The 24,155-nt window shown below is 47.1% G+C and overlaps 1 protein-coding gene across 7 annotated transcripts in view; it reads left to right on the top strand.

The window, feature by feature from the left end:
* Mcc (mutated in colorectal cancers) overlaps positions 1 to 24,155 on the top strand; it is a 387,123-nt gene that overhangs the window by 357,050 nt on the left and 5,918 nt on the right. For all 7 annotated transcript variants that reach the window (NM_001085373.1, NM_001085374.1, XM_006526024.4 and 4 more), the window contains 4 exons: positions 5,694 to 5,928; positions 9,197 to 9,403; positions 12,124 to 12,221; positions 23,675 to 23,797. In NM_001085373.1, the coding sequence (NP_001078842.1) occupies positions 5,694 to 5,928; positions 9,197 to 9,403; positions 12,124 to 12,221; positions 23,675 to 23,797 (663 nt within the window). The remainder of the gene's footprint in view (positions 1 to 5,693; positions 5,929 to 9,196; positions 9,404 to 12,123; positions 12,222 to 23,674; positions 23,798 to 24,155) is intronic.

Raw genomic sequence — 24,155 nt, 5'->3', positions numbered from 1 at the left:
AAGGCAGCAGGCTACCTGCATTTATATATGAGGCTAAGTGGCTTCATTGGCGCCATAAGAAAATCTCAGTGGCCATGCCTGGGTTCTTTTAGTGATGGGGAGTGGGGAATGGAGGTCATCTGGAAGTCCGAGATGGCACCAGTGCAGAGGAATGGAAGAAGTGGCACTTGGCACAGAAAGCTAGTGTGAATGGTTGTGTCCAACAGCAGACAGGGTAGGCAGAGGTCAGGGCTATGTTTTGATTTTTTGAGCCCTCATGCTCCTCTCTTGGACTGTAGCTGGTAGCTTGAGCATCAAGGATGTTCTGGCAGTCAGCCAATGCAGAACAAACTGTCTTGATAAGAACTCCAACAGAATAGAGGGCCACCAAAAGAAACCCATGGCTCCTGAGAAAAGCAGAGCAAAGCACATACCTGCCTAGCTGGCTGTGCCCGGGCTCTTCATCTGCAGGTTTTCCTTCCCTTCGGCTCTCAGAGCATCTCCAGGCACCAGCCCTGGAGAGGAGGGATCAGGCCGCCTGTAGAAAGTGATTTATTCCGCTTGACAGCTGAGCTCATCCTGCGTTCCAAGCCAGGAGAGGTAATGGATGACTTAGCCCTCTCCTGGCAGCCAACGGCGGCCCTCCAGAGGCCGGAGGAAGGGCCAGTGGCTTCTCCTCCTCTCCCATCAACATAATCATATTGGGCTGTGGGACATTGAGGGCATGAAGCAGAATTGCAATTACCTTCGCCTGGTCTGCTCCCTGCTGCTGTCCTAGAAGGGGGAGAGCTAGGCCAGCGCGGGGTGGAGGCTGCGGTGCTCTCATCTTGAAATTTAGCATTTTCCTTCAAGAGCAGCGGGCGCTCTTAGCTCCCAATAGTGTAAGATCTGTGGACTGGGATATTCTGCACTTTTTTTTTTTCTTTGTATATCAAAGACAGTAGAAACCAAAACCTTCCTTTCTGGCCAGTGAACAACCTACAGGCGAAGAAATCCAATACTCCCTGTCTGGTAGTGTTCTTCCAGAGGGGTCTCGGTGGTCTCTAAGGCCTTTGATACCATACTTCTCCTCCATAACAACTTTCCTGCATGGTGGCAGGTGTCTGACCTCTGGGGGACACTAAGGCTGCTGATGGGTCTCTTAACTCAGCTGTCAGGAAAGTGTCCCTTGGTGTTTGTTTGTTTGTTTGTTTGTTTGTTTTGTTTTGTTTGTTTGTTTGTTTTTCTTCACCCAGAATGCACATGGGGTGGCACTGAGATGGCACCATCATCTCGCCCTTCCCCTACTCTGGGAGGTAGAAAACACCCTTGTTCCTTTTGACCAAAGCCAGCTAAGTTAGGCAATTTCCTCTAGGCTAGGGCATGCCAGAAGGCTGTACAGGTGTGACTGGCTTCAGGGCCCTGTCAGCAATTGCGAGTGTCCACCCAAATAGCAATCAGCTGCCCCACCCCTAGGAAAATGTGGGGCCAGCCAATTAGGTACCAGTGAGTTTCCATTTGTTGCTGCCCTGGTGGCAGGCACAGCGTGTAGTCTGTCTTGTGGAACAGATTTGTGTCATCCCTTCCCTACTCCCAGAGGTCTTGACATTGTGGGTGTTGGGGGAAGGGCGTGCCAGCCTAGGTAAGGCTGAAGCACAGAAGCAACTACCTCAGAGCCAAGAAGTGGTAAGATAGAATAGAAATTCAAATGTGTTCATATTCTCTCTCTCTCTCTCTCATTCTCTCTCCCCCCACCCCCCTTATTTTTGAGACAGGAATTCTCTGTGTAGCCCTGTCTATTGTGGAACTCACTCCATAGACCAGGCTGGCCTCAAACTCAGGGATTCTGAGTGCTGGGATTAACGGTGTGGACCACCACCACACAAGTCCATACCATCTCTTTAGGTTGGGCACAATAGCTAGGGAGCCCTAGCTTTGAACTCTCTGGATTTCACAATTTTTATTTGAAATGAAAGTTAACAAGGGCTCTTTAGTTATCGATGTCATAGTCCCCAAACTAGCAATCTGGAGATAGTATGCCCAAGTGTCATGTGGTGGTTGGCACATGGATAGTGGTGATTGTCTCCTGTTTAGTTTGGTAAATAATTTTTTTAATGAAAGGAATGGCTGAGTTAAGGGGTCATGTGGGAAGACTTTATTGCTAAGGCTGAGCCCTCCTCTTAGCTGCCTGTCAGAGAAACTCTGTTGTTCTTGCTTCATTGGGTAAACACAGGGCTTGGGGAGCAGGCTCCACCCTCTACCCTGGGGAATGTCATGTGAAGATGTTGCCTACTGAGCTGCCTTGAATTTTGTTACTCCCTCACCTGATTTCTGTCCCTTTGTCACTGTTGAGTGGGTGGAGGTGAGCCCTACACTTAGGGTTCAGTGTGACTAGAGTGCCTGTCACCTGTTTGCAGACAGGCCAGTGGTGTGTGCCTCCAGTCCTGCAGCACCAGCCCTGATATACCCCATGCTCTGCCCTGATTCCTTCAGCAGCCTGGTTCTTTAGGGGTTCCTAGGGGTAGTGCTGAGGCCTGAGAGGTCCTGGTATTTCCTTCTCAATCTTTCTAAAACATAACATACCAGATGGCACCTTGTTTTAAATCTTACCCGGCTTTCTCTGCTCACAACTACTCTAAGCTTCTGCCATGGCCCCTAGAATTCTTGGAGTGCCCCCCTCCTCCAGGACTTCCTATCTCTTTCACCTTGCTTTCTTGCATCTTTTCGTAGCATAGTGACAGACCAGAGAGACACAGAAGACACTTAAGTCTGGCCAGGGGCTTCTCTTTCAAGCGTCCAAACTTACATCCTTTCTAATCCTAGAGAAGATACTGTCCTTATAAACTCATCAGGGCACACTTGGTCACCTCCTGCATACTCTAGGCACACCACACATACGCAAACATATAGCTGTTTCTCCTATTGTGCTTAGCGACATGGCATTGGCCATAACTCCTCCTTGCTAGCCAAGCTTGCAGTTTGAGTTTTGTGTCTTCTCAGCCCCCACCAACCCCCCTCCAGATATCCATGGGGCTCTCATTTTTGCCTCCTTTAGGTTATAGTACCATCATATGGGCCTTTCCCTTCGCTATTTCAGATAATAAACCTATTTCCACTTTGCATTTTCCAAGTCTCTCATTTCACTCTTTGTCATGGTGCATATCATGTCAGCTATACTATATAACTTGCTTATCTCTGCTATTAGAACACAAGTTCCACAAAGGTAGGAATTTTTCCAGGGCCTTGGAAGGTGTCCTACGGCAAGCACCCCGATATTTCTGAAATAAATAACGATGTTTATTGAGTGTTTGTGATGTTACTGATTTAATGTATCTCAAAATGTTTTATTGTTATCACAACTTTACAAAGCATCTGTGTTATAACCTGGCCAAGAAACATGAAATCTACAGTGTGTAAGATGCTTGGGTCACAAGTGGTGGTTGGCGTGTCAGTATGAGAGTGTTCTGCAAAGGACAAGAACCAGGCTGGTCACTGCACATAGATATTTAGCATCTCTCTATAGATACTGCTACATGTGTGCTTTTCAATAGAGTGGTACATGTTTCTGGACATACACATATGCAGAAAATAATTATTCGGGATTTGAATATAGAGGCTGGGGTGTCAGGACATTCAGGTCATCCTGCCCCTGCCCCAAGGAAGAACTGTGGTTGAATTCCTTGTCTGAGATTGTCTGGAGACAGAATTTCTTCCTCTCCAAGCCTTCAATAGTCTGAAGGAAACCTATCCATATCATGGTGACTACTCTCCTCTACCAAAAGAACTGTCCAGCATCTAAAATCTACCCTCACCACATCAGGTAGATGGCTGTCTTGAAAGTACCTGAGTTACTGCAGCCCAACCTACGTGGCATAGTAATTCCCCTTGCCAGGGTCCCAAAAGTGTTCAGGCTGATGGCCAGGCTCATCCTGTTCACTCCACCTCCCAGGGCCTGAGGGACAAAGCAAGATCACCCACCACCACCACACAGGCAAACATGCGCACACACACACACACACACACACACACACACACACACACACACACGGTTCTAGTGCCCAAGAGCTTTCCATCCCAGAAGGTGTTGGATGTGAAGACCACCCAGTTCAGGATGATCAATCCATACCTTTCTTAGCCTGGTAGCCAGGCTTTCTCTTTTATCTTCTTTTATTTTTTGAAACACAGTCTTACTCTCTTGCCTAGGCTGCCTTCCAACTCCTAGATTGTAGGGATCTTGCTGCCCCTCTTGAGTGGCTGAGACTACAACTATGAGCTACTGCATCTGGCTTTGTCTTTCTAGACTTATTTAAATGTAGGGACTATGCCATGCATATAATGTGCACCAGAGATTTTGATCTCCTGGAACTAAAGTTACAGATGCTTGTAACTTTATAAAGTTACAGTTACAGATGGTTATGAACTGCTCTGTGAGAGCGAGGAATCACACTCAGGCTGTTTGCAGGAGCAAGTGCTCCTAATTGCCCAGCCAGCTCTCCAGCCTCATCTTTGTCGTTTTTAAGCAATGTGTTCCCATGCTGAGAACTGCCCTGGCTCTGCTGGGATGTTGTCCCCGGTTTCCTTATTTCAGCATCAGGTGAAACACACACTGTGGACCACTCCCAGATCCTGGATAGCATTTAGCCCAAAAAATCAGGACGAGGTCAGAGCTGTGGAATGAGACGGTTCTGTCTAAGGCTCTTTGCAACCACATGACTTAGCAAGGCCCTCAGTGTCTCTTCCCTTGAGCTTCTGGTTTATAGTGGCAAATAATGGTGTTTTGTTGAGAGCTGCCTGGGCTGGGCTCGCCTTCTCTTCTCCCATCAATTCCAAACCAGTTGTAATTGGAGTAGTGATCTGTAGATAGGAAGGACTAGAGAAGCAGAGAAACCTGTGGGCCTTATTTGGAGTCAGAGGGACAGCTTGCTACAACTGGCTCAGTTTCCCCATCATGGTGGCTTGTTCTCTCCAACACTGGGGCCACAACATGTCTGTGTTTACATGAGCACTCCTTAAGTGTGGTATCATTTGCCCAGTCACTGTGCAGCATAAGCTACCAATGGCTATTAGAACCAGCCTGAGTCTTGGAGTGGACGCCAAGAATGGGCTATGGTAGTCTGAATGCAACCACTTTCAACATGCTATCATGTTATATGTACTTTTATACATACTCCTCAGTGCATTGTGAGCAACAGGACTTGTCAGTATTCCCTCCAGTCTGATTCCTTACCACTTCCACCACTTCAGGGACTTTGTCATTCTCTGGGGTCCCTGTTTGCTAGGAACTCATATGCGCAACCCGAAGTTATAGGTCCCGAGCTATGTTCTATAGCTCCCATTATTAAGCCCTGTCCCCATGTCCTCTGTTCTTATTAGATGTGTAGCCTTTTCTTTAATCCTTTTTCTCACTTAAACTATCTCTGCCATTGCCACCATGATGAAAACTGTTCATACTGTTTGGTCTTTTTGATTTTTGTTTTCATCATATGCTAAACTTCATCTTATACCACATAGGAAACAGCTTTGCATTCGTGTGTCTTTACTTTTTAGAAATTAATATCTCAGAATTCATTTTTAGAGTCTACATCATGACCTAAAATGTACTTTCCGTATCCAGTGTGTGTGTGTGTGCGTGTGTGCGTGTGTGAGTGTGTGTGTGTTTCCCCTAAATAACATTGAGAGGAGACAGAGTCTAGTGGTGATAACTTGGAAACATGGAGTCTCTCTTTGTCCCTCAGCACGACCAGCTCTACAGCCAGCAGCTGTGACACAGAGTTCACTAAGGAAGATGAGCAAAGGTTGAAGGATTATATCCAGCAGCTCAAGAATGACAGAGCCGCCGTCAAGCTGACCATGCTGGAGCTGGAGAGCATCCACATCGATCCACTCAGCTATGATGTCAAGCCAAGAGGCGACAGCCAGAGGCTGGACCTGGAAAATGCCGTGCTGATGCAGGAGCTGATGGCCATGAAGGTGTGCGGAAGGTTTCATTTGTTGGGTCCACCCAGAGGGATACCTCACAGGCCTCTGTGAGCATGACAGCAGGGTTAAGTTAGTAATTGCCTCGTTCTGGACAATGGCCTCTGGGGAGAGGATGGCTTCAGTTTGTCTGGAAGTCCTATGGTCTGGACTTTATTGGAAAGGCAGTTGACCTCTAGAGGATGATGAGGGGTATCCCAGTTCAATATGTGCCTGTCAAGGGTTAAGCATGACCTGCAGCCTCTGTCTGTCCATGATGACCCCTGATCTCAATTGTGGTAAAAGTCCTTGTTGGCGTCATTGTTGGGGTCACCCACATTGGTAGAAGCTGGAGTAGGGAGGGACCATGACAAAGCCAGCTTAGCAATTGTCAAAAGGTCTGGTTTCCTGACAACCCTGGGCCTTAAGAGGTATACGACTGTTTAGAACTGGGGCCCTCCAGTAAGAGTTGGCAGAACAGTTCTGGCCAATGTCCTTCCAACATCTTGAGTTCTTCACTCATGGGCTAAGTTACCTGTCAGAATTTCTAGAGAAAGGAAAGCCATCACAAGGAGTTAAGTTGCTATCCCTGCATCTCAGTGAGCCTGGGTCTTCAGTCAGCTCTGGATTGGGTCCCCAGACCCTGCCTATCCCTTCTCTAAGATGCTGGTCCTTAAATCTGGGAAGATACAGGGAAGCAGAAACAGACTTGGGAACCCAGGTGTCCCTCCTTGATATTAACCCCTGTTCCCCTTACTTGGCACTTCTCCATCCAGCCACTCGGCTCTGAGGGCTTCCATTTCTCTAAGTCCTGACTGCCTGTGACTTTTTCTCAGTCAGGTTCCTTTTGCAGCTCTTGGAGCACACACTACATGAGCCCATAGCTTATCCTTCCATTATTTATTCCAAACAGCATGTTTCCTTTTATCCAGAGACTAAGCATTTCCTTTTTATAGTTTAGCCAATATGGGGTGTGACAGATTTACTGTTGATCTGGCCAAGGAAAGACACTGTGTGTGTGTGTGTGTGTGTGTGTGTGTGTGTGTGTGTGTGTGTGTGTGTGTGTGTGTGTAGGCAGGCAGTAGAGCAGGGGAATAGGGAGAGGAAGACAGAGAGAGAGAGAGAGAGAGAGAGAGAGAGAGAGAGGGAGAGAGAGAGAGAGAGGGAGAGAGAGAGAGAGAGAGAAAGAGAGAGAGCTCTAATATTCCCTTTGCCACTTAACATAAACTGCACACATCTTGGATATTTTTTGAAGGTGTACAAGTGATGGAGGGCTGGGAGAACCTGGGTCCTCAGGACCCAAGCAGCCGTTGTCCATGTTCTGACCTGGTTTTCCTCCTGAGGGCTTTAGGAAGGCTAACAATCGGTCCTTCTCCTTTTCCCTAACATGTTCACCAGTGTGTGCCAACCCACACACCCACTAGCTGCTGGACTATGTTGGGATTCACGATTTTGTTCCAGAATGTCAATGCTGAGGTTGCTGGTACATGATCTTTAGTGAATACCAATCATCTATCTCTGGATGATCTACCAGACATGTTTATAATCCACTCTCCTTTCTGAATGTCTTCTCTTTTCATTGGGAGTCCTATTCCTTTACCCCTTTAGTTGTTAGCAATACTTGTCTTTCTAGTTTTTCACATTCTTCCACTCTGCTCCCATAATGGGTATGCTAACCAGGCATCCCTTTTTGCTTCCATAAATGCTGAGTCACTTTTATTGCATACGCTAGCCATGCATCCCTCAGAGAGGCTCATTTCCATCTTTGTTGAGGTTAGAATGCACATGTCTTCCTTGGAGTCTTAGGCTGTCCTCCATCCTTTGTGGCTTGTGGATTGCAGAAGTCAGCAACTAAGTTTTGGTATGATTTTGGCACAGGGATTTGTATATGATCCATATCCAAGCTTGATTTTTTTTTTTAAGAGCATCTTATTTCTCTTCTTGCCCATAGCTTGAGAGATGCTGAGTTTCCTTGCCATAGCTCCAGAAAAGCAGTTTCCTAGTGTCTCATTCAGGCAACCCTTCAAGAGTCTTTGCTCACCTAGGTGGTATCTACATGGAGGTCTGCCTCATAGAGGCCATGCCCGTTCTCGTGTGGACCTGAACTCGTAGACATCAGGAACTACAGAGCAGTCTGTTACCTGGAAGTCTCAACTGTAGACTTGTGCCTGTGTTTCTGACACTTATGTGTTCTCCTTTCCTTTCTGTAAGCTTGCTTTTTTATGTGTGTTCTGAGGGTGACGATCTCATGAGCTCAGTGTGCACAGTTGCCATAGCCTTTGGAATCCTCTTCCTGAGAACAAAAGATGGGAAGAAAGCTTCCAGTATGGGAACACCTTCCATTCTGGATAAGTCTGGTCATCATGGTGAAGGGGGTTTGACCCATTCTTCTGAGGGATCACTGAGTACAGTGACTCATGCATTCTGCCTTCAAGGCAATGCATTGGTGAGTACCCTCCAACTCTTTCTCACATTCAGAAGATTAAGTGAGCTCCTTTTTGTGGAGTCTTTAAACAGTGCTATGTGCTCAAGGAAAACTGATGGTTGCCACTGCTTTCTGGCTCCTGGTCAAGGATAGCATTGCCCTACTTTGGAAATCCATCTTACTCCACAGAAAACAATCAGTTAAGCCCTTAAGGAGATTTTTCAGAAGTTATCTATTGGTGGGTTGGCTCAGCAGGTTCTTGGCCCTTAGGTTTAATTCCCAGCACTAGGCAACCAAAAGGACCTTATGTGATGAGTAATTTCCAGTGGGGGATTGCTCCTGCTAATTTCATTTGGCCCTCTGCAGCAGACAAGTGCTAACGGGTGCTATCATAATTAGCACCCCTCAACTGGCATGGCTCAGTTGTGGAGCAACAAGAAAATAGTACCACGGATGTGAAATGGGAATTAGAGGGAGCCCAGTCGGACCTCTTTGCACAGATATTTCCTTTACAATCCTGGGTGGATGCACCTGAGCCTCTGCACCCAGAGAACTGGTTTTCACCAAGGCATTTGAGATGTGTGTGTGTTTGCAATCCCGATAGCACCTTAAGAGCTTTTCCTTACACAGAAGGGAAGTTCGCTTGCCTGTGATTTCTACCCGTGATTCTAAGTTCTAGTCCCCAGGATGCCCTGCAGACGTGTGCAGCCAGCCAGCTCATCCCCAGCTTGGGAGTGGTATCAGGACTGTGTGTGCCCATGGCTTATAGACAGGTCGTCTTCTGCACCTATTTGGCACGGTAGCCCTTCGGCCATACAGTGCAAACCTCTCATTGGCTGTGTGTGCTTTGTCCCTCAGGAGGAGATGGCTGAGCTGAAGGCCCAGCTCTATCTACTGGAGAAGGAGAAGAAAGCCCTGGAGCTGAAGCTGAGCACGAGGGAGGCGCAGGAGCAGGCCTATCTGGTGCACATCGAGCATCTCAAGTCCGAGGTGGAGGAGCAGAAGGAGCAGAGGACGCGGTCTCTGAGCTCCACCAGCAGCAGCGGCAAGGAGAAGCCTGGCAAGGTAGGGAGACAGGATGGTGCGGGGACACCCTCAGTGCAGGCATTACCTCGCCTTTACCTTGTCAATATGCTATTGCCTCAGTTTACTTGCTGGTTACATAGGCGTGAGAGGCCATAAGAAACCAAATCCACACTGAGAGGCAACATCTCCCATTGTATCCAAGTTCAAACATTTTCCCACATCACAGTCTCATCAGAGGAGTGGTCTGTGTACTGGTCTCACCCAGCATCTGTGTGCTCCTCATGACATCGATCGCTGGGTGGAGAGCTGTCCTCTCTGAATTAGCCCCCTGTGTTTATCTCCCTCAGACCTCGTCTCTGAGCAAGGAATACTAGTCTGCATTTATATGAAGAAAATACAGTTCTGCAGAAGTCAGGGGTCTTGCTAATAAAAACAGCAGCATGCAGTGTAAACCATACCTGGCCTACAGGCTACTTCTGGTATTCTCCACCACCCCTGCTCTCAGTGTCTCAGTAAGCAGGAAGAGAAGGTGGAAGGGAAGCCTTCTATTCATTTTGTATTTCTCTTCCGCACACGTCCATTGGAAAGATAGAAAACCACAAGCTTTCGAGCCTAATACATTCTATCCCTCACTCACTTGGGGAACTGCATGTTCAGCACATCATATTTAATTTTCCTAATATGCAGGCTCCCCCTGACACCAGTGTGCTCAGATTCAGGATTTGCAAGCATATGCTGACTGGCTGATCATGTAGATGCTTTCTCGAAGTGCAGCTGTAGGTACGGCAGGGCGTCTCCAGGAAAGTTGTGTGCTTAGGAAGGAAGGAAGGAAGAATGCCGTTGCTGCGTGGTGTGAACTGTTGCTTCTTAGGTAGCTAAGAAATCTGAAGCACGCCGCACCACCAGATGCAGTCAGCGTCTGCTTCCCCACCTCGCTCTGCAGATAAATCCATGATGCTCACAGTATGGCTCTTTGCTAAGCCAGGCATCCCGAAGCCCTGAGGAATCCCACCCATCCATCCACAGCATGGCAGGACCAAGGTGATCTGCTGTTGGTTAGGACTTTATGCTGGGGCTGATGGACAAAGGTGTTCACATTACAGTTACAGGATGCTCCTAAATGCAAGTTTCAGCTTCCAGTGTCAAGGCGAGGCCAGAGTCAGGATGGACAGGATGGACAGGACGGACAGGATGGACATACAGATTGGGAGGTTGAGTACAAGGTACCCTGAAGAAATGAGCTTCTGTCCCGGGTCCCCAGTAGGGAGTGGGAGCTAGAGTAAGGACTGCCAGGCCTTCAGTGAGGTGAGGCGCCAAGACCCAGAGGAAAAGGAGCTAGAAGGCTCAGCTTGCAGTGTTATCCCTATCACAGTGGGGAATCAGGGATGGGCTCTGGTGGGGGAAGGGTGAGGTTGACACAGCTCAAGATCTGGAAGATGCTATGCCAAGTGCAGTAGCTCTCGGGCAGGGGCCAGTGGCGGTGCTTCATGTCATCGTACCCAGGGTTTAAGAAGATGGTGCTTTCTGTCCTGTACACCTTCAGAATCTTTGCTTGGCCCTTTGAGCTTGCTGGTCAGTTTGGGACACGGCTTTTGACAGAGTACCCAGTGTCTGTCTGTGTATGTTCTTAGGGTGTGGCAGAAGGGACTCAGCGGGTTCTTGCCAAAGGCCCATGAACTGAACATTCCCTCACAGTTCTCCGTATTTATTTTGACTGAGAAGCACTGTGCCCTGTGGGGTGGCTTCAACACACAGGCCTTTCTCTGACAGGAAAGGCCAGCTGGCTTTTCCAAACATCTGCATAAGAAGGTAATTTATAAAGGGACCCAGTGCTTCTGGGTTTGTGCCTCTGTTTACTATTTCAGTAAAGTCTTCAATCTTAGGTATGTTTGCTAGAGGTGAGCCCCCCCCCCCCCCCAGTCTAGAGGAGGGACGCAAGCTTCTGGTGAGCAGGGCTGAGAGAAAATCCCTTAGGCGTTTTTTGTCCATCAAACCATCCCTGCTACAGCTACCCAAGCTGGATCCTAGTTCCTACCCACATTGCATTTGGTTTTCTGCAGTTCTTGTCCGCATGCATCAAATGTTATCACTTATGTTCAGCAAGAGGCACTGTGGGTGATGCAGGAAGCCCCATCTCTAAGGGTCTATAAAATACTAGCCAGCGCGTGGTGGCGCACACCTTTAAGGGCAGCATTTGGGAGGTGGAAGGGAGGGTGAACTTGTTTTCCTCTTCCTCACCTGAGTTTTATGAATGATTACATGGGACATAACGAAGCTTCCCCCATCTAGAGAAGGTGAGCTTTCTCTCAAAACAGTGGTATCTGTCATCAAGGACATGTATATGTATTTTCCTTCTAAAGAGGCATGGGATGAGAGGACTGGGGTTTGAGATTTGGATCTGTTAGCTTCTAGCTGGTAACTGGGCAGGGTAACCCCAGTGTCTTGGTTTCTTCCATGATGAATGAGGACAACAGAAGATAGCAGATCTGCCTGTGAGGGTCCTTCCTAGTGATGAGGAGGTAGCTGTGGCAGGCTTAGACCAGTGCCACTGCAGTAAGTGTTCCCCAGGGGCTTCCTCATTTGGGGCATCACCTGAAGGTCTGGGGCAGACAAGATGATCAGATTTGCTCCCTAGCTTTCGAGACCCAAGGGGTCTTTAGGCTTGGTTCGGCTGTCATATGCCCCACAGCTGGGATGGTCACTGAAGTGCCCCTGGGTTCTGGCTCCCATCTGACAACGAATATGTCTGTCCTCCTCAGGAGTGTGCCGATGCTGCCTCTCCAGCTTTGTCACTTGCCGAACTAAGGACGAACAGCGACAGTGAGCTGGCCACCGAGTTCGCCAATGCCATCCGACGGTAAGCAACTCTCACATCCTCATGTTGTTCCTTTCAGCTGTGAAGGCTTTCTGGCAAGTTCTCACGGCTGCTCATTCCAGCTCTCCCAGGATCGTGTGGGTCTGCCTGGATAGAAGATGGTTCTGTGTGTTTTACATGTGCCCCAACCTTGCAGGCTAGAAATGGATAACCCTGCCATTATGAAAAGGGAGTACTGGGTGTTGGCCTATGTACAGTCATTCCATTGGCAAGTAAGAAAATCTCTCCTTCCTGTTTTGCATGCTGTCACATTGGCTAGACCCTTCTAGATTTGGTAAATGAAATGATGGTAAGGAAACCAGGCACCCTGCCTTAGAGACATCTTCAGTGGGACTGTGCTCTGCAGCATCTGCAGTCATTGCCAAAGGACTTTATTTTCCCCAGCTCAATTCTTGGACACTCTCCTCCAACATTTCAGGGTGTCTTCTCCCAAATTCTGCTTCGTCTTTTCCAAAGAGAAAGAGATGCCAGTTCATTGAGACCAGTCTTCTACAGTCTAACTGCTTACACTTTCTATCACCCCCACTCCCCTAGTTGCTTTGGAGTCCTGAGCAAGTAACTGCACATATTCTAATACTCACATGAATCTATTTTTCCTTGTGTGTGTGTATTCCATTGGCACACAGTAATCACACATATTTGTGAAATACTGTGTAGTGTTTCATAGAGAGAACTAATCAGGTTTTGCAGCTCACTTAGTCTTTGGTTGTGTCTCCTGGGTGGTCCAGCTCATGTTTGTTTATTTTGGTGCTGAAATCATCTTTTTAAATGAAGTGACGTCCTCTTGCATCTTGGCGAGGATAGTTATTGGATTTATTCTTCAATTTCATCTTGTCCCTCGCTGCCTGTTCCCTTGGTACTGAGCTTTGATGTCACTTGCCTGAACTACTATTTGCTGTTTTGCTAAGCATCGTGGTGGTCGGACTGTGGGTGCCATGTCTCCCTGTGAGCATGCCTCCCCGGGGTTCTCTGAGATGCTATCTATCAAGTGTGTCAGTTCATCTGCTGGACTGTTTGTTCCTCCCGGCTGACAGTCGCTGAGCCTGCCTATCTGACCCCAGCTTCTGGCCCTGGCTTGTTGAGACAGCTGGTGCTTTGGTTGGGATCCTCCTGGCTCTCCTTCCCGTGACAGGGGCTCTCATCTGCATTCTCCATGAAAAGTTTCCTCTCTTAGGAAGAAGAAAACTGTGTGCCTTTCACTTTTCCTGCTTTCTGGTACACAGGAACATTAGTTGCTTTCCAAAAAGCTCATGGAGTTTTGCAGAATACTTTTTTCCATTACTCCAAGGGATCTGACTTGGGACGTTTTGACAGTGCACTCTCAGCTAACTTGACCCCACCCTGATCCCCTGTGTAGTTTATACCTGTGGACTCCCAGTCGACTGAAGTCAGCCTCATGGGGCCTTTTCTACCTTCCTGCTTTGCTCAAATTCACTCTGTCCTTCTATCCTTGTTGGAATGGTATTTTCCAAGTCTCTCTTGGGACGATGCTTCATTGTAACTGCTCAGCCTGGGGCAGGAAACAGGCATAGCAGGAGAATGCTTGAACAAAATGCTGTAACTTCCCTGTGCCAAAGAGGCGGATAGGAATCTATCCTCCAATTGGGGGAGTTATTTGGCTATTGTATCTGTAAACCGAGCTCCTACATTTTTCAAATTCCCAAAGCCCCAGAGGTTTTTGCTGGTATGAGTAGGGTTCAGGTTGTGCTGACTAAACATAAAGAGATTTCATTTATCCCCTGTCATGATGGATTTCCAATAACCAGCCCTAAGTCCGTTAGCATGGATTTCTAATCAAGAGCCAGATATACGGAGCCAAGAAAGAACCAGAGGGGCTGGAGGAAAAAGGAAAATAACGTAATTATACGATAAATATAGTTTCAGAATGGGAGTCATCATTGCACGAGGGAGCATAGTCCAGACAGACACTCCAAGACTGTGGTTAGGGGATGCTTCTAATTTTAAAACTGGAGTAGAAACAAACACCTTTTCGGAAGGTATCCGCACTATCATTAGCAGGCTGAGTGGCACAGGGCAGGTGGGATGCTGCCAATGTTTCCAGAAGTTCTCTTCTTTTGGAGCAGAGCATTGTGGGCCAGGCACTCTGCTGAGCAGAAAAATGTGGGTAGGAGTGAAGGGAAGAGCCAAGACCTTTCCTGAGGAGAGCCAGCCATTCCCAGGCATGCACTCGGCAATAGCGACATCTCTGTCTGAGTATCTGCCCCGTTCCCACCCAGCTTTGATTCCTGATAGGCCTTCATCACCGAGCCTCTTGGCATGTCTTTTTTCTTTTGGGGTATAAAACCAGAACTCAGGATAGTCCTGCATTTGGTCTGGTTTTGTGCCATTTCCATGAACATCTGTTGTGCTGTATTGCTTCTGGTATGTCCCCAAAGCCCCCTCCGGATGACTGGGTTTACAGTCATGTACAGGAGATGTTTTCTAACCTGGGTCACATTACTTTTACTGTGAACTATGAACACCTCCCTCTCTCTGAACCCAGCAGGCCTAGTAAGGCAGAGTGATCTTTCGAGCAAAGTGAATTGGGAAATGGCAGCCATGAGAAGGGAGTTTCCCAAGATGCCTCTTCTGTGGGCGCATGTTGTTTTCTGTGCAGGCTGCCCTCCAGTCCTGAGCACAGCAGAGTGGAGCTGGCTGCTTCATCTCCATCATCGTCATGGGTGCAGGAGCAGGTGCACAATAAGATTGGGGGCAGGACTTGTTCAGCAAAGCTGAGAGACCGCCAAAGCCACCCAGTAATACTGGGGAGAGGTTCTGTGTCTCTGTGTGAGAGCCTCACTGCATACAAATCAGAAAAGTCAGGTTTGCACCAAGAAGTGAGCCAAACCCACTCCTGCGTTTCATTCCGAAGACTCTACCTCCACGGTATGTTCCATGGGAAGATGGGACCCTTTGAGCTCCAGTGATCATACATCTGCCTGCAGAGCTCGGGCAAGTTATGTGCTGGTGAGAGGCAAACTTCCTCAGATCAGACCTGTGAAGTGGTGCTGTGCGCTGATGAGCTCATGATGATTCAAAGGAAGGAAGCTGTTCTTTCTCCACACCAGGAAGCAGGGACACACACACACACACACACACACACACACACACACACAAACACACACAAAGACTATCTCATGGCTCTACTGCCGGCAGCTGGAAGCAGAGGCTGCGCATAGGTCCTGCTCTCAGTCAGCTGAATACCTCCATGTTGACACCAGCAGAATACTTCCATATTGACACAAACATTCTCGGTCACCCGCCCACTCACATCTTCCCTCCTAATGATCTAGAATCACAACTTGGAAGCCACAGTGTGTCGTCCTCCCTTAGAGTCTCTTTCATCCTTCTCTGCGTGCTTTGCTTCCTCACCAGTTGATCAAGTGCTCGAAACTCAGTGTCCAGACGAGCCATTTGTCCCTCCTGTCGCTTTAATGTCCATTTCTGCTGAGAGTGCACTGGAGTGCTCCATCACCAGACCAAGGTGGTCTCTAGATCTCAAGGAACTTCCCCTCTCATGTTTCAAGGGCTTCTCCATCCAATCCGGCCATTCCAGAAAACTTCTCGTTCTGAGCTCAGACTCTAGTCCTCTTCCTCATCTTCTTCCTTCAGAATATCCAACCCCAGAAACTTACATCATCACTCATCACCCTGTGTATCTTCTCCCTGAGCCCCCAGTGGTACTAGGTACCCATCAGTGTCCTTTGGGACCCTTGGCTGTTGATAAGACTCTTAAATTTCAGTGTCTGAGTTGCAAAATCAACATATTTATGGAATCTTGGCCATGAGGGAGAATAGGGTCACTGTTTGTCTCAGTAGCTATGCATGAATATGGCCAATCTGGGTGGGAAGCTTTTCAACAGTGGCAGAATTTTCACCATTTTGTTAGTAGAACCGTTACTTCAAAAGATGCTTTGTAAAAAAATGTACATTTGCTGATGCTTCACACTCGGCTGATATATAGCAGCAATCAAGCACTAGGAGTGGTACCAAAAATTCCATAAAACGCACCCTGGATCTGCAGGATGTTAATTAAGTACAAAGTGGGCCCGTGGATTCGTTATCACTGAATTGCATTGCTGAGGGTGTCTAGAGGGGAGGCAAAGACTGAGGCTCACCCAAGGGGTGGAAGTAAGTGTTGCTGGAGTAATTGAGATTTCTTTTGTCACCATCTAGTGTCTTAAAAGCCCCGAGTTGGCAGCCCCACCTGGAATTGCATAAAGGCATAGAGAGCAGTGAGGAGGGCCCCATTTCATGGCAGTCATAGACAAGGGAGCAGTGTGCCAAGTTCATTTCTTGGACACTAAAAGCACATTCCTTGGGAAATCCGGGCCAAAGCACTGGCAGCTGTTCCTCACTGCAACTTCTGGCAACTCCAGCTACGCTCAGACAGCAGCCATAGAACATGGTTATCTGGGGACACTTAATCCTGGCTCTACAGGCCTGTGATCATAAGCAGAGCCCTTGTTCATTGCACATTCTACCTATCCCCCCTCGTGAGTCACAAGATGCTTCAGCAAGATGCTTAAGCACCCAGGCTCTGCTGATGCCTGAACACCAGCCAGTGCTGCCGCACCTGGCGGTAGGCAAGCGTCCTCACTGCGCCTCAGATTACTCATTCCTATAGTGAACACAACAGCAATGCTGATCTCAAAGGCTTGTGAGAGCTCCTTTTATCCTGGAAGAGAACTTAGAGACAGCAGTTCTCTGTTGCCAGGGTAGTCTAAATAGAAGGCAGTTAAGATTATTATGATGGTAGACATAAAGGAGAAAACGAGCAAAGGAAACGAACTAAGCCACAGTACATCTAGCTGCCAGGAAATAGCAAAGGGCTGTGGTATACTAAACTTGGGCCATTTGTCCTCTGTTGATGGAGGCTGGGAGGTAATATCTAAGCTGAAGGAAGACCAAGAGAGTTGGTAGGATGTCTCAGAACGAAGCCTTGAAAATGGAGAGGAGCCCACATCCATCCTTCCAAGTAGAAGCAGAAGGAAGAACCAGACAGAAGTAATCTGGCCCAATCTTCCATAATGAAAGAGACCTGGCTGCCCCGTGGAAGTCAGATCAGAAGGGTGTTGTCGGTCTGTGTATGGGAGGGGACTATCTGCAGAGATCTCTGGCCCAGCCCGGTTGTGGGAGGGTTAGAGCAAAGGGGAAAAGGCACGAGCAGGGAGGGGGAAGTGCCTCCCCTGCAGCTGCCACTGCTGTGGTGTTGCTGCTGCTCCTAGATGCTGCACTGGCTGCACCACTGCACCAAGCAGAGCTTGCTGGTGAGCGGAAGTGCAGGGGAGCTCCTGGTGGTAAAAGCTTCGGGAGAGCATTCTCTTCCCAGGCAGTGTAACAGCTCTGTGACAGATGCTCTCAGATGATGGAGTCATTCTCACACAACAGTATTCTTTCTGCATAGGAATATTATATACAGTTTTGGGGTGGGGTGGGTCTAACAGCAGGTGCTTCATACTGGCTTGACCTGCGATGTCTCATCTATATGAGAAGGGGATTGGGGGCACTGCCCCATGTGACTGATGGCCACAATTCTCTCTATGGGTGTGGGGGTGTGTGGCTACGTGACAGGGGCCTGGTGCCTGGTGCCTGGAGTGGCAAAGCTCCTAACCGTCCCTTTAGGGTCCCTGGAGCTTCAAGCCTTAGCTCAACCATACCAGGCTTCCTTTCATGGTCCATTGCCCCATAGGGTGCCAGGGTAGAAGCAGAGAAGGTGACTAGCAGGCTGCCATGCTTAGCAGGGTATGAAAGGATAGACCTGGTGGTGGTGGTAGAAGAAGTGACATAAAGTCAAGACTTGGGACGGAGTCTGATGATGAATGTAGGTAGATGATGGAAAGGAGGTCTGTCTACAGCTCTACACACGGTAATAATGGCGTTGGCGTTGCCATTTGCCAACCATGAGAACTGTGGCTTTGGGTGTAATTTCATAAGTTCTCCTTTGGAAATTAATTAGTTAAATTAATTAAATTAAATTAATAATGGATGCTAAGTGGGAGGTGTCCAATGGGCGAGCCCAGAGATGTGAGGGAAGGCCTGGAGATCAAGATTCTGCCAGATTTAGGAAAATAAATGATAACAAACTTAAAGAAAGGGTAAGAGATAAAATCTAGTTTGAGCCAAGGTCCTAAGTAATTACCAATATTCAGAAACAAAGGTTAAAGGAAAGACAGTACCAGGAAAAGAAAAGAAAGAAAGGCAAAGATGGCCCCTGGAGCACTGTATTGATTAACAGCCGAGAGTTCATGATGCAGGGACTGTATGTGGATGTGGTCTTGCAAGCCATTTCTGTGGAATATAATGCTGACTGGGGCCAGAGTACTTGAAAAGTGAGTAAGACAGGAATTTCATGGGCAGACAATTCCCTGAGGAATCCCAGTTTGTAGGTGTGTGACTGTGAGCCCCTGCTGTTTGGTCCACATTCAGTTCTTATGAATGGCTAAAGCCACTCAATACCTCATGACTGGATAGTGGCTTACCCCAGAGACTGACTTGAATCACAAATTACTACTACTGGCCATCAAAGAGGACACTCAGTTCTGCTTGTACACAGAGATGTGATTCTGATAGCCAGTCTGCGGGCAAGTCTTTCCTCTGGGGACTACTTACCAGCCCTACCCCTCCTCCATCTTATAGGCCAGCTGACTTGCCTTTCCTTAGTGTCCTGATACTCCCACCTCTTAAATGCCTTGTGGGTACCGTGCTCCTTAGAGCTGTGACAACACACACCAAGCCCAATCACTTTCTGTGTGAGGAGTTAGAGAAGGGACTGAAGGAGCTGAGGGGGTCTGCAGCCTCATGGAGAGAGCAACAGTGTCAACAGGCCAGACCCTCTCCTCCCCCAAGCTCCCAGGGACTGGACCACCAACCAAAGAATACACACATGTGGCAGAGGATGGCCTGGTTGGACATCAGTGGGAGAAGAGGCCCTTGGACCTGAGGGGGTTCAATGTCCCAGTGTAGGGGAATGCCAAGGCAGGAAGGCAGGAGAGGGTGGGTGAGTGGAGGAGCACCTTCATAGAGGCAGGGGGAGGGAGGATGGGATAGGGGGTTTCCAGAGGGGAGACCTGAAAAGGGGATAACATTTGAAATGTAAATAAAGAAAATATCCAATAAAAGAAAAAAAATCTTCATGTAAACTAAAAAAAAAAAAAAAAAAAAGGTACCGCCTTTAATGATCATCAATAGTCTGCTTTTTTTGGTGAGGGCTAAATACTGGAGTGGGGGAGACTGATAATTGAAACCTGGACTGGATGTCGGGTCTTTGTGTCCTGGTCCATATAGTTATAGCTATTCTGTTTTTAATTAGTGGTAAGAGTGCCCGGACCACAGCAAACAAAATAATAGCAAGAAAGGAATTGTGCAATTCCAGGCAGTCCCCAGAACACTATGAATGCATTCCTACAGAGGGGAAATTTATATTTAATTTCCTCATGTGTGAAGCCTAAGAAATTGCTTGAACTGGCATGCAGTTTTACATACGGAAACCATATCCATTCTCCCTTTTCTGATGGCCAAGAATGTTGAGTTGGAAACTAGAATGAACAGGACATTAATGGTCGAGAGTTGGAAGTGACTGAGATAGGCGATCTGATTCTTAGAGTTCCAGGCCATCCCACGAATGGGAAAACAGCCTGAGAAGTTTCTTTAATCTTTGAGAAACTTGACCCACAAAGGAATTTCAGGTCAGGTCAGTATGCAGCAGAATTTGAAATTCTATAAAAGCCATTTTAAGCATAAAGGTTAGTTCTCCTAACTATAAATGCACCCAGAAAGACATACCTAAGTTTGGTATAGGCTCACCAAGGTAGAAGAGCAGAAAACTAGACATACCTATCCAGTTGTGGGTCCAAGCACCTCAGAGGAGTCATAGTTGTCTCCGTGTTAAGCATGACTATCATCTTGGTTCCTCTCAACTTGCCCCACTCCCATTTCTCTGTGTTTGGTAAGTGAGATTACAGGGTGACCCCGAATACTTTAGGACCACACTCTGATCAGGGAAAACAAATATTTGGGGCTTTGAGGGTTTTTCGAGTCTGTGGCTGGAATAGGAAGTTTCAAGCAGTTGTTAACTGTGCTGAGTTCTTGATGCTTTGTCCACAGAAAGCTTCAACCCAATGGCTGGGTGTAGGGCCCCTTTCCCTTCTTAGGTCCCTATAATTCTGTCTACCATTATCTAAGTTAGAAGTCACACACACACAAACACACACACACACACACATATATCACTAAAATTTTCTAGATTCTACCTTAAAAATGCAAAACACGTAAAATTAATTTTAATAGCACACATTGTAGCTCAGGGTAAACACTTGCCCAAGATTCAAATCCTAACTTTGTTCCCTTAAATATGACTGAATATCACTATTATATTTACCTCAACATAATATTTTTGGCATGTTATGAGGCTTTACAAATTCAGGTATTTTACTTTCTTATCACCGCATTTTCAAACTGCGATATTCATTTTATACTTACCTGGCGTCTCTCGGCTTCCACACTAGATAAACAGTGCTACTTCGGTGTAGCATTTGTTGGGGTTCCGACAACTGATCTATATACCCTGACTCTTACTACAGATTTGTCCCTCTCAAAACAGCCAAATGCACCCAGGTTCAAGCTGTAGACTCTGTTTTGCATCCTCAAATAAGTGAAGTGATGTAGTTCTCCTGGATGTCTGCACTTCCTTTCCTTCAGGTAGATATCTAAGTGGCCCTGGGGCATTACTTCTGAGCTCCCAGAGCTGATAATGTTCCGTATCACCCCAAGTTGAGGATGGGCAGGTCTGAGAGCTTCTTTGCTTTTTTTGGGGGGGGGGGGGAGTCCTGCTCTGCTGTAGAGTTTGCTGTGTCCATAAAGTCCCTCCCAAGTATCAGGGGAAAAAGCCCTTTGTTGGCAGCAGGTAGAAAAAGATGGAGGCGGCAGCGACGGTGTCTCTGTCAAAGGTTCTTGTTAATTTCTTTGAGCTGCTGATTTTAGTTTTAGTTTCTTCACAGGTTCTTCTTCCCCTTTTGTACAACTAGCTTTATGACCTGTGTGGTATTCACACCACAACATATGTATACACAGATGCAGTAACATTTTTATAGGGAAAGAAAAAAAAACTAGTAACAAAACATAAACAAGCAACTTTTCAGCCAAAGAGGGATGAAGGAGCGCCCCTCCTGTATTCCTAGCCTTGCACCAGCTGGAGAGTGGCTGCCTGGAAGGCATGGGCACTGAGGGAGGCCCTCTCTTCTAGTAGGGGATACTACTACTCTGTGAGTCCAGTGTAAGACATAGCTAAACCAGATTTCCTAGAGGCTACTTGTGCTCAGGATAAATATTCCCCAGTGATGGGCAGAAATGCAGCCTCATTCCCACCTGCCCCGTGGTCAGCCATCTTGTAGCTAAGGCCAGCGGAAGGACCCAGTGAAGAATGAATCCGTACACCATAGGCTGGTTGGCATTCTACCTTTACACCTTACTCAAGGGTTGGTGTTGTGAATACTCCCTCCATTCATCCATCAGTCTGGAGAGGTCAAGTTGCCCAGAGTGCAGAAATGTAAAAGTTTAGGTACTAAGGAAACCAGGAAGGGAAATGAGGGTCGGAATCACAGGGGTGCCTAGATGTAGACTCCCGCATCCTGAGGTCACAATGGGTACAGCCATCTGAGTATCTGTATCCCAAGCATCCTAAGCATCTCTGAAACCACTTAGTGATTCAAGAACAGAAAACCCTGTCTTGCCTGGGTTCCAAAATGGGCTTGCTCACATACCATACAAAAATGTTCTAATCATACAAAATTCAAATAGCAAAACTTGCTGCTAACGCTTCAACCACTGTTGAATCTGTGGTAGGTTTTCTAGCCTATCACCACAATACATCCTATTCCTTTTTTTTGTTTGTTTTGTTTTGTTTTGCATTTATGTATCAAAAGACTAATCTTGACCACAAAGATTTCAGACTCAACCAATTTTGCCCTACACTTATTTTTTTTAATTAGGTATTTTCCTCATTTACATTTCCACTGCTATCCCAAACGTCCCCCATACCCTCCCCCCCAACTCCCCTACCCACCCACTCCCACTTTTTGGCCCTGGCGTTCCCCTGTACTGGGGCATATAAAGTTTGCAAGTCCAATGGGCCTCTCTTTCCAGTGATGGGTGACTAGGCCATCTTTTGATACATATGCAGCTAGAGTCAAGAGCTCCAGGGTACTGGTTAGTTCATAATGTTGTTCCACCTATAGGGTTGCAGATCCCTTCAGCTCCTTGGGTACTTTCTCTAGCTCCTCCATTGGGGGTCCTGTGATCCATCCAATAGCTGACTGCGAGCATCCACTTTTGTGTTTGCTAGGCCCGGGCATAGTCTCACAAGAGATAGCTATATCAGGGTCCTTTCAGCAAAATCTTGCTAGTGTATGCAATGGTGTCAGCGTTTGGAGGCTGATTATGGGATGGATCCCTGGATATCTCTAGATGGTCCATCCTTTTGTCTCAGCTCCAAACTTTGTCTCTGTAACTCCTTCCATGGGTGTTTGTTCCCAATTCTAAGAAGGGGCAAAGTGTCCACACTTTGGTCTTCGTTCTTCTTGAGTTTCATGTGTTTTGCAAATTGTAACTTATATCTTGGGCATTCTAAGTTTCTGGTCTAATATCCACTTATCAGTGAGTACATATCATTTGAGTTCTTTTGTGATTGGGTTACCTCACTCAGGATAATGCCCTCCAGGTCCAACCATTTGGCTAGTAATTTCATAAATTCATTCTTTTTAAAAGCTGAGTAGTACTCCATTGTGTAAATGTACCACATTTTTTGTATCCATTCCTCTGTTGAGGGGCATCTGGGTTCTTATATTCTCTTCCATGTCAGTGCATGCTGATCTGAATTTAGGCAGATTTTTCTTTATTCTACAGATATTCCAGTAAAAGAGATAATTGATTCAAACACTTCCCTAGTCTTTGTGAGCATGCCACAATGTGCTGTGCTGGGGTGGTCAGAAGACAATGTAAGAGTGAATTCTTTACTTCCACTGTGTGGATTCTCAAAGCTGAACTTAGGCCATCAGGCTTGGTTTGATAGCCAGTGCTTTTACCCTCAGTGCTTTTACCCACAGTGCTTTTACCCACTGAGCTAACCTACCCGTCCGTCTGTCCTTAATTACTGTAATGAAAGCTGAAGTGATTCCATCTTAATGGATATGCCTTTGTTAGAGATGCTTGCTTAGCCCAAGGGATGTGTGCGTCTTCTGCTAGTAGTTTAGATGTGACTAATCCTAAGAGGCCTACAGATTAGCCAGGGTGATTTCACCTGCCCTGCAGAGCAGAGAAGCTGTGCTCCTAAACCCATCACTCTTAACTTTCTGTGCTCTGAAACACTGATCCTTGGCCAGCTACTCTTGCCTCCTTCCTACCTGATGGATGGTTGCTGCTGTCTCTTTTTGATACAGGGAAAAGAAGCTGAAGGCCAGAGTCCAAGAACTGGTCAGTGCCTTGGAAAGACTAACCAAAAGCAGTGAAATCAGACACCAGCAGTCAGCAGAGTTTGTTAATGACCTGAAACGGGCCAACAGGTAAGACCCCGGTGCACCCCAGTGCTCCCCCAGCACAGGGAAGATCTTCCCCGAACTCTCGTGGGAAATGACTGTACAGTATTAAGTCCTAATACAGCCAACCAGAAACCCAGAAAGTTAATGATGAGCTCCATTTCCGATTAGATGGGCCTAGAACAATGAAGCCTGTTGTGGCCTCTCCTTCACATTGCCTATAATAGATTCTGAGAAGTCAGGGGGAAAAATAAATCTATTTTTGAGCCAGTGTTTTCAGTTGGCAATCAAACCATCTATTGGAGTAAAACTCCATTCAGTGGCACATTTTAGGGTACTTTAGACTTTAAGAGTTTTAAACATTTGGGGTACATGATTTTAAAAA

Source organism: Mus musculus, chromosome 18 (assembly GCF_000001635.26).
Source record: "Mus musculus strain C57BL/6J chromosome 18, GRCm38.p6 C57BL/6J".
Taxonomy (NCBI): Eukaryota; Metazoa; Chordata; class Mammalia; order Rodentia; family Muridae; genus Mus; species Mus musculus.
This window is presented reverse-complemented; position numbering and strand designations above follow the sequence as displayed.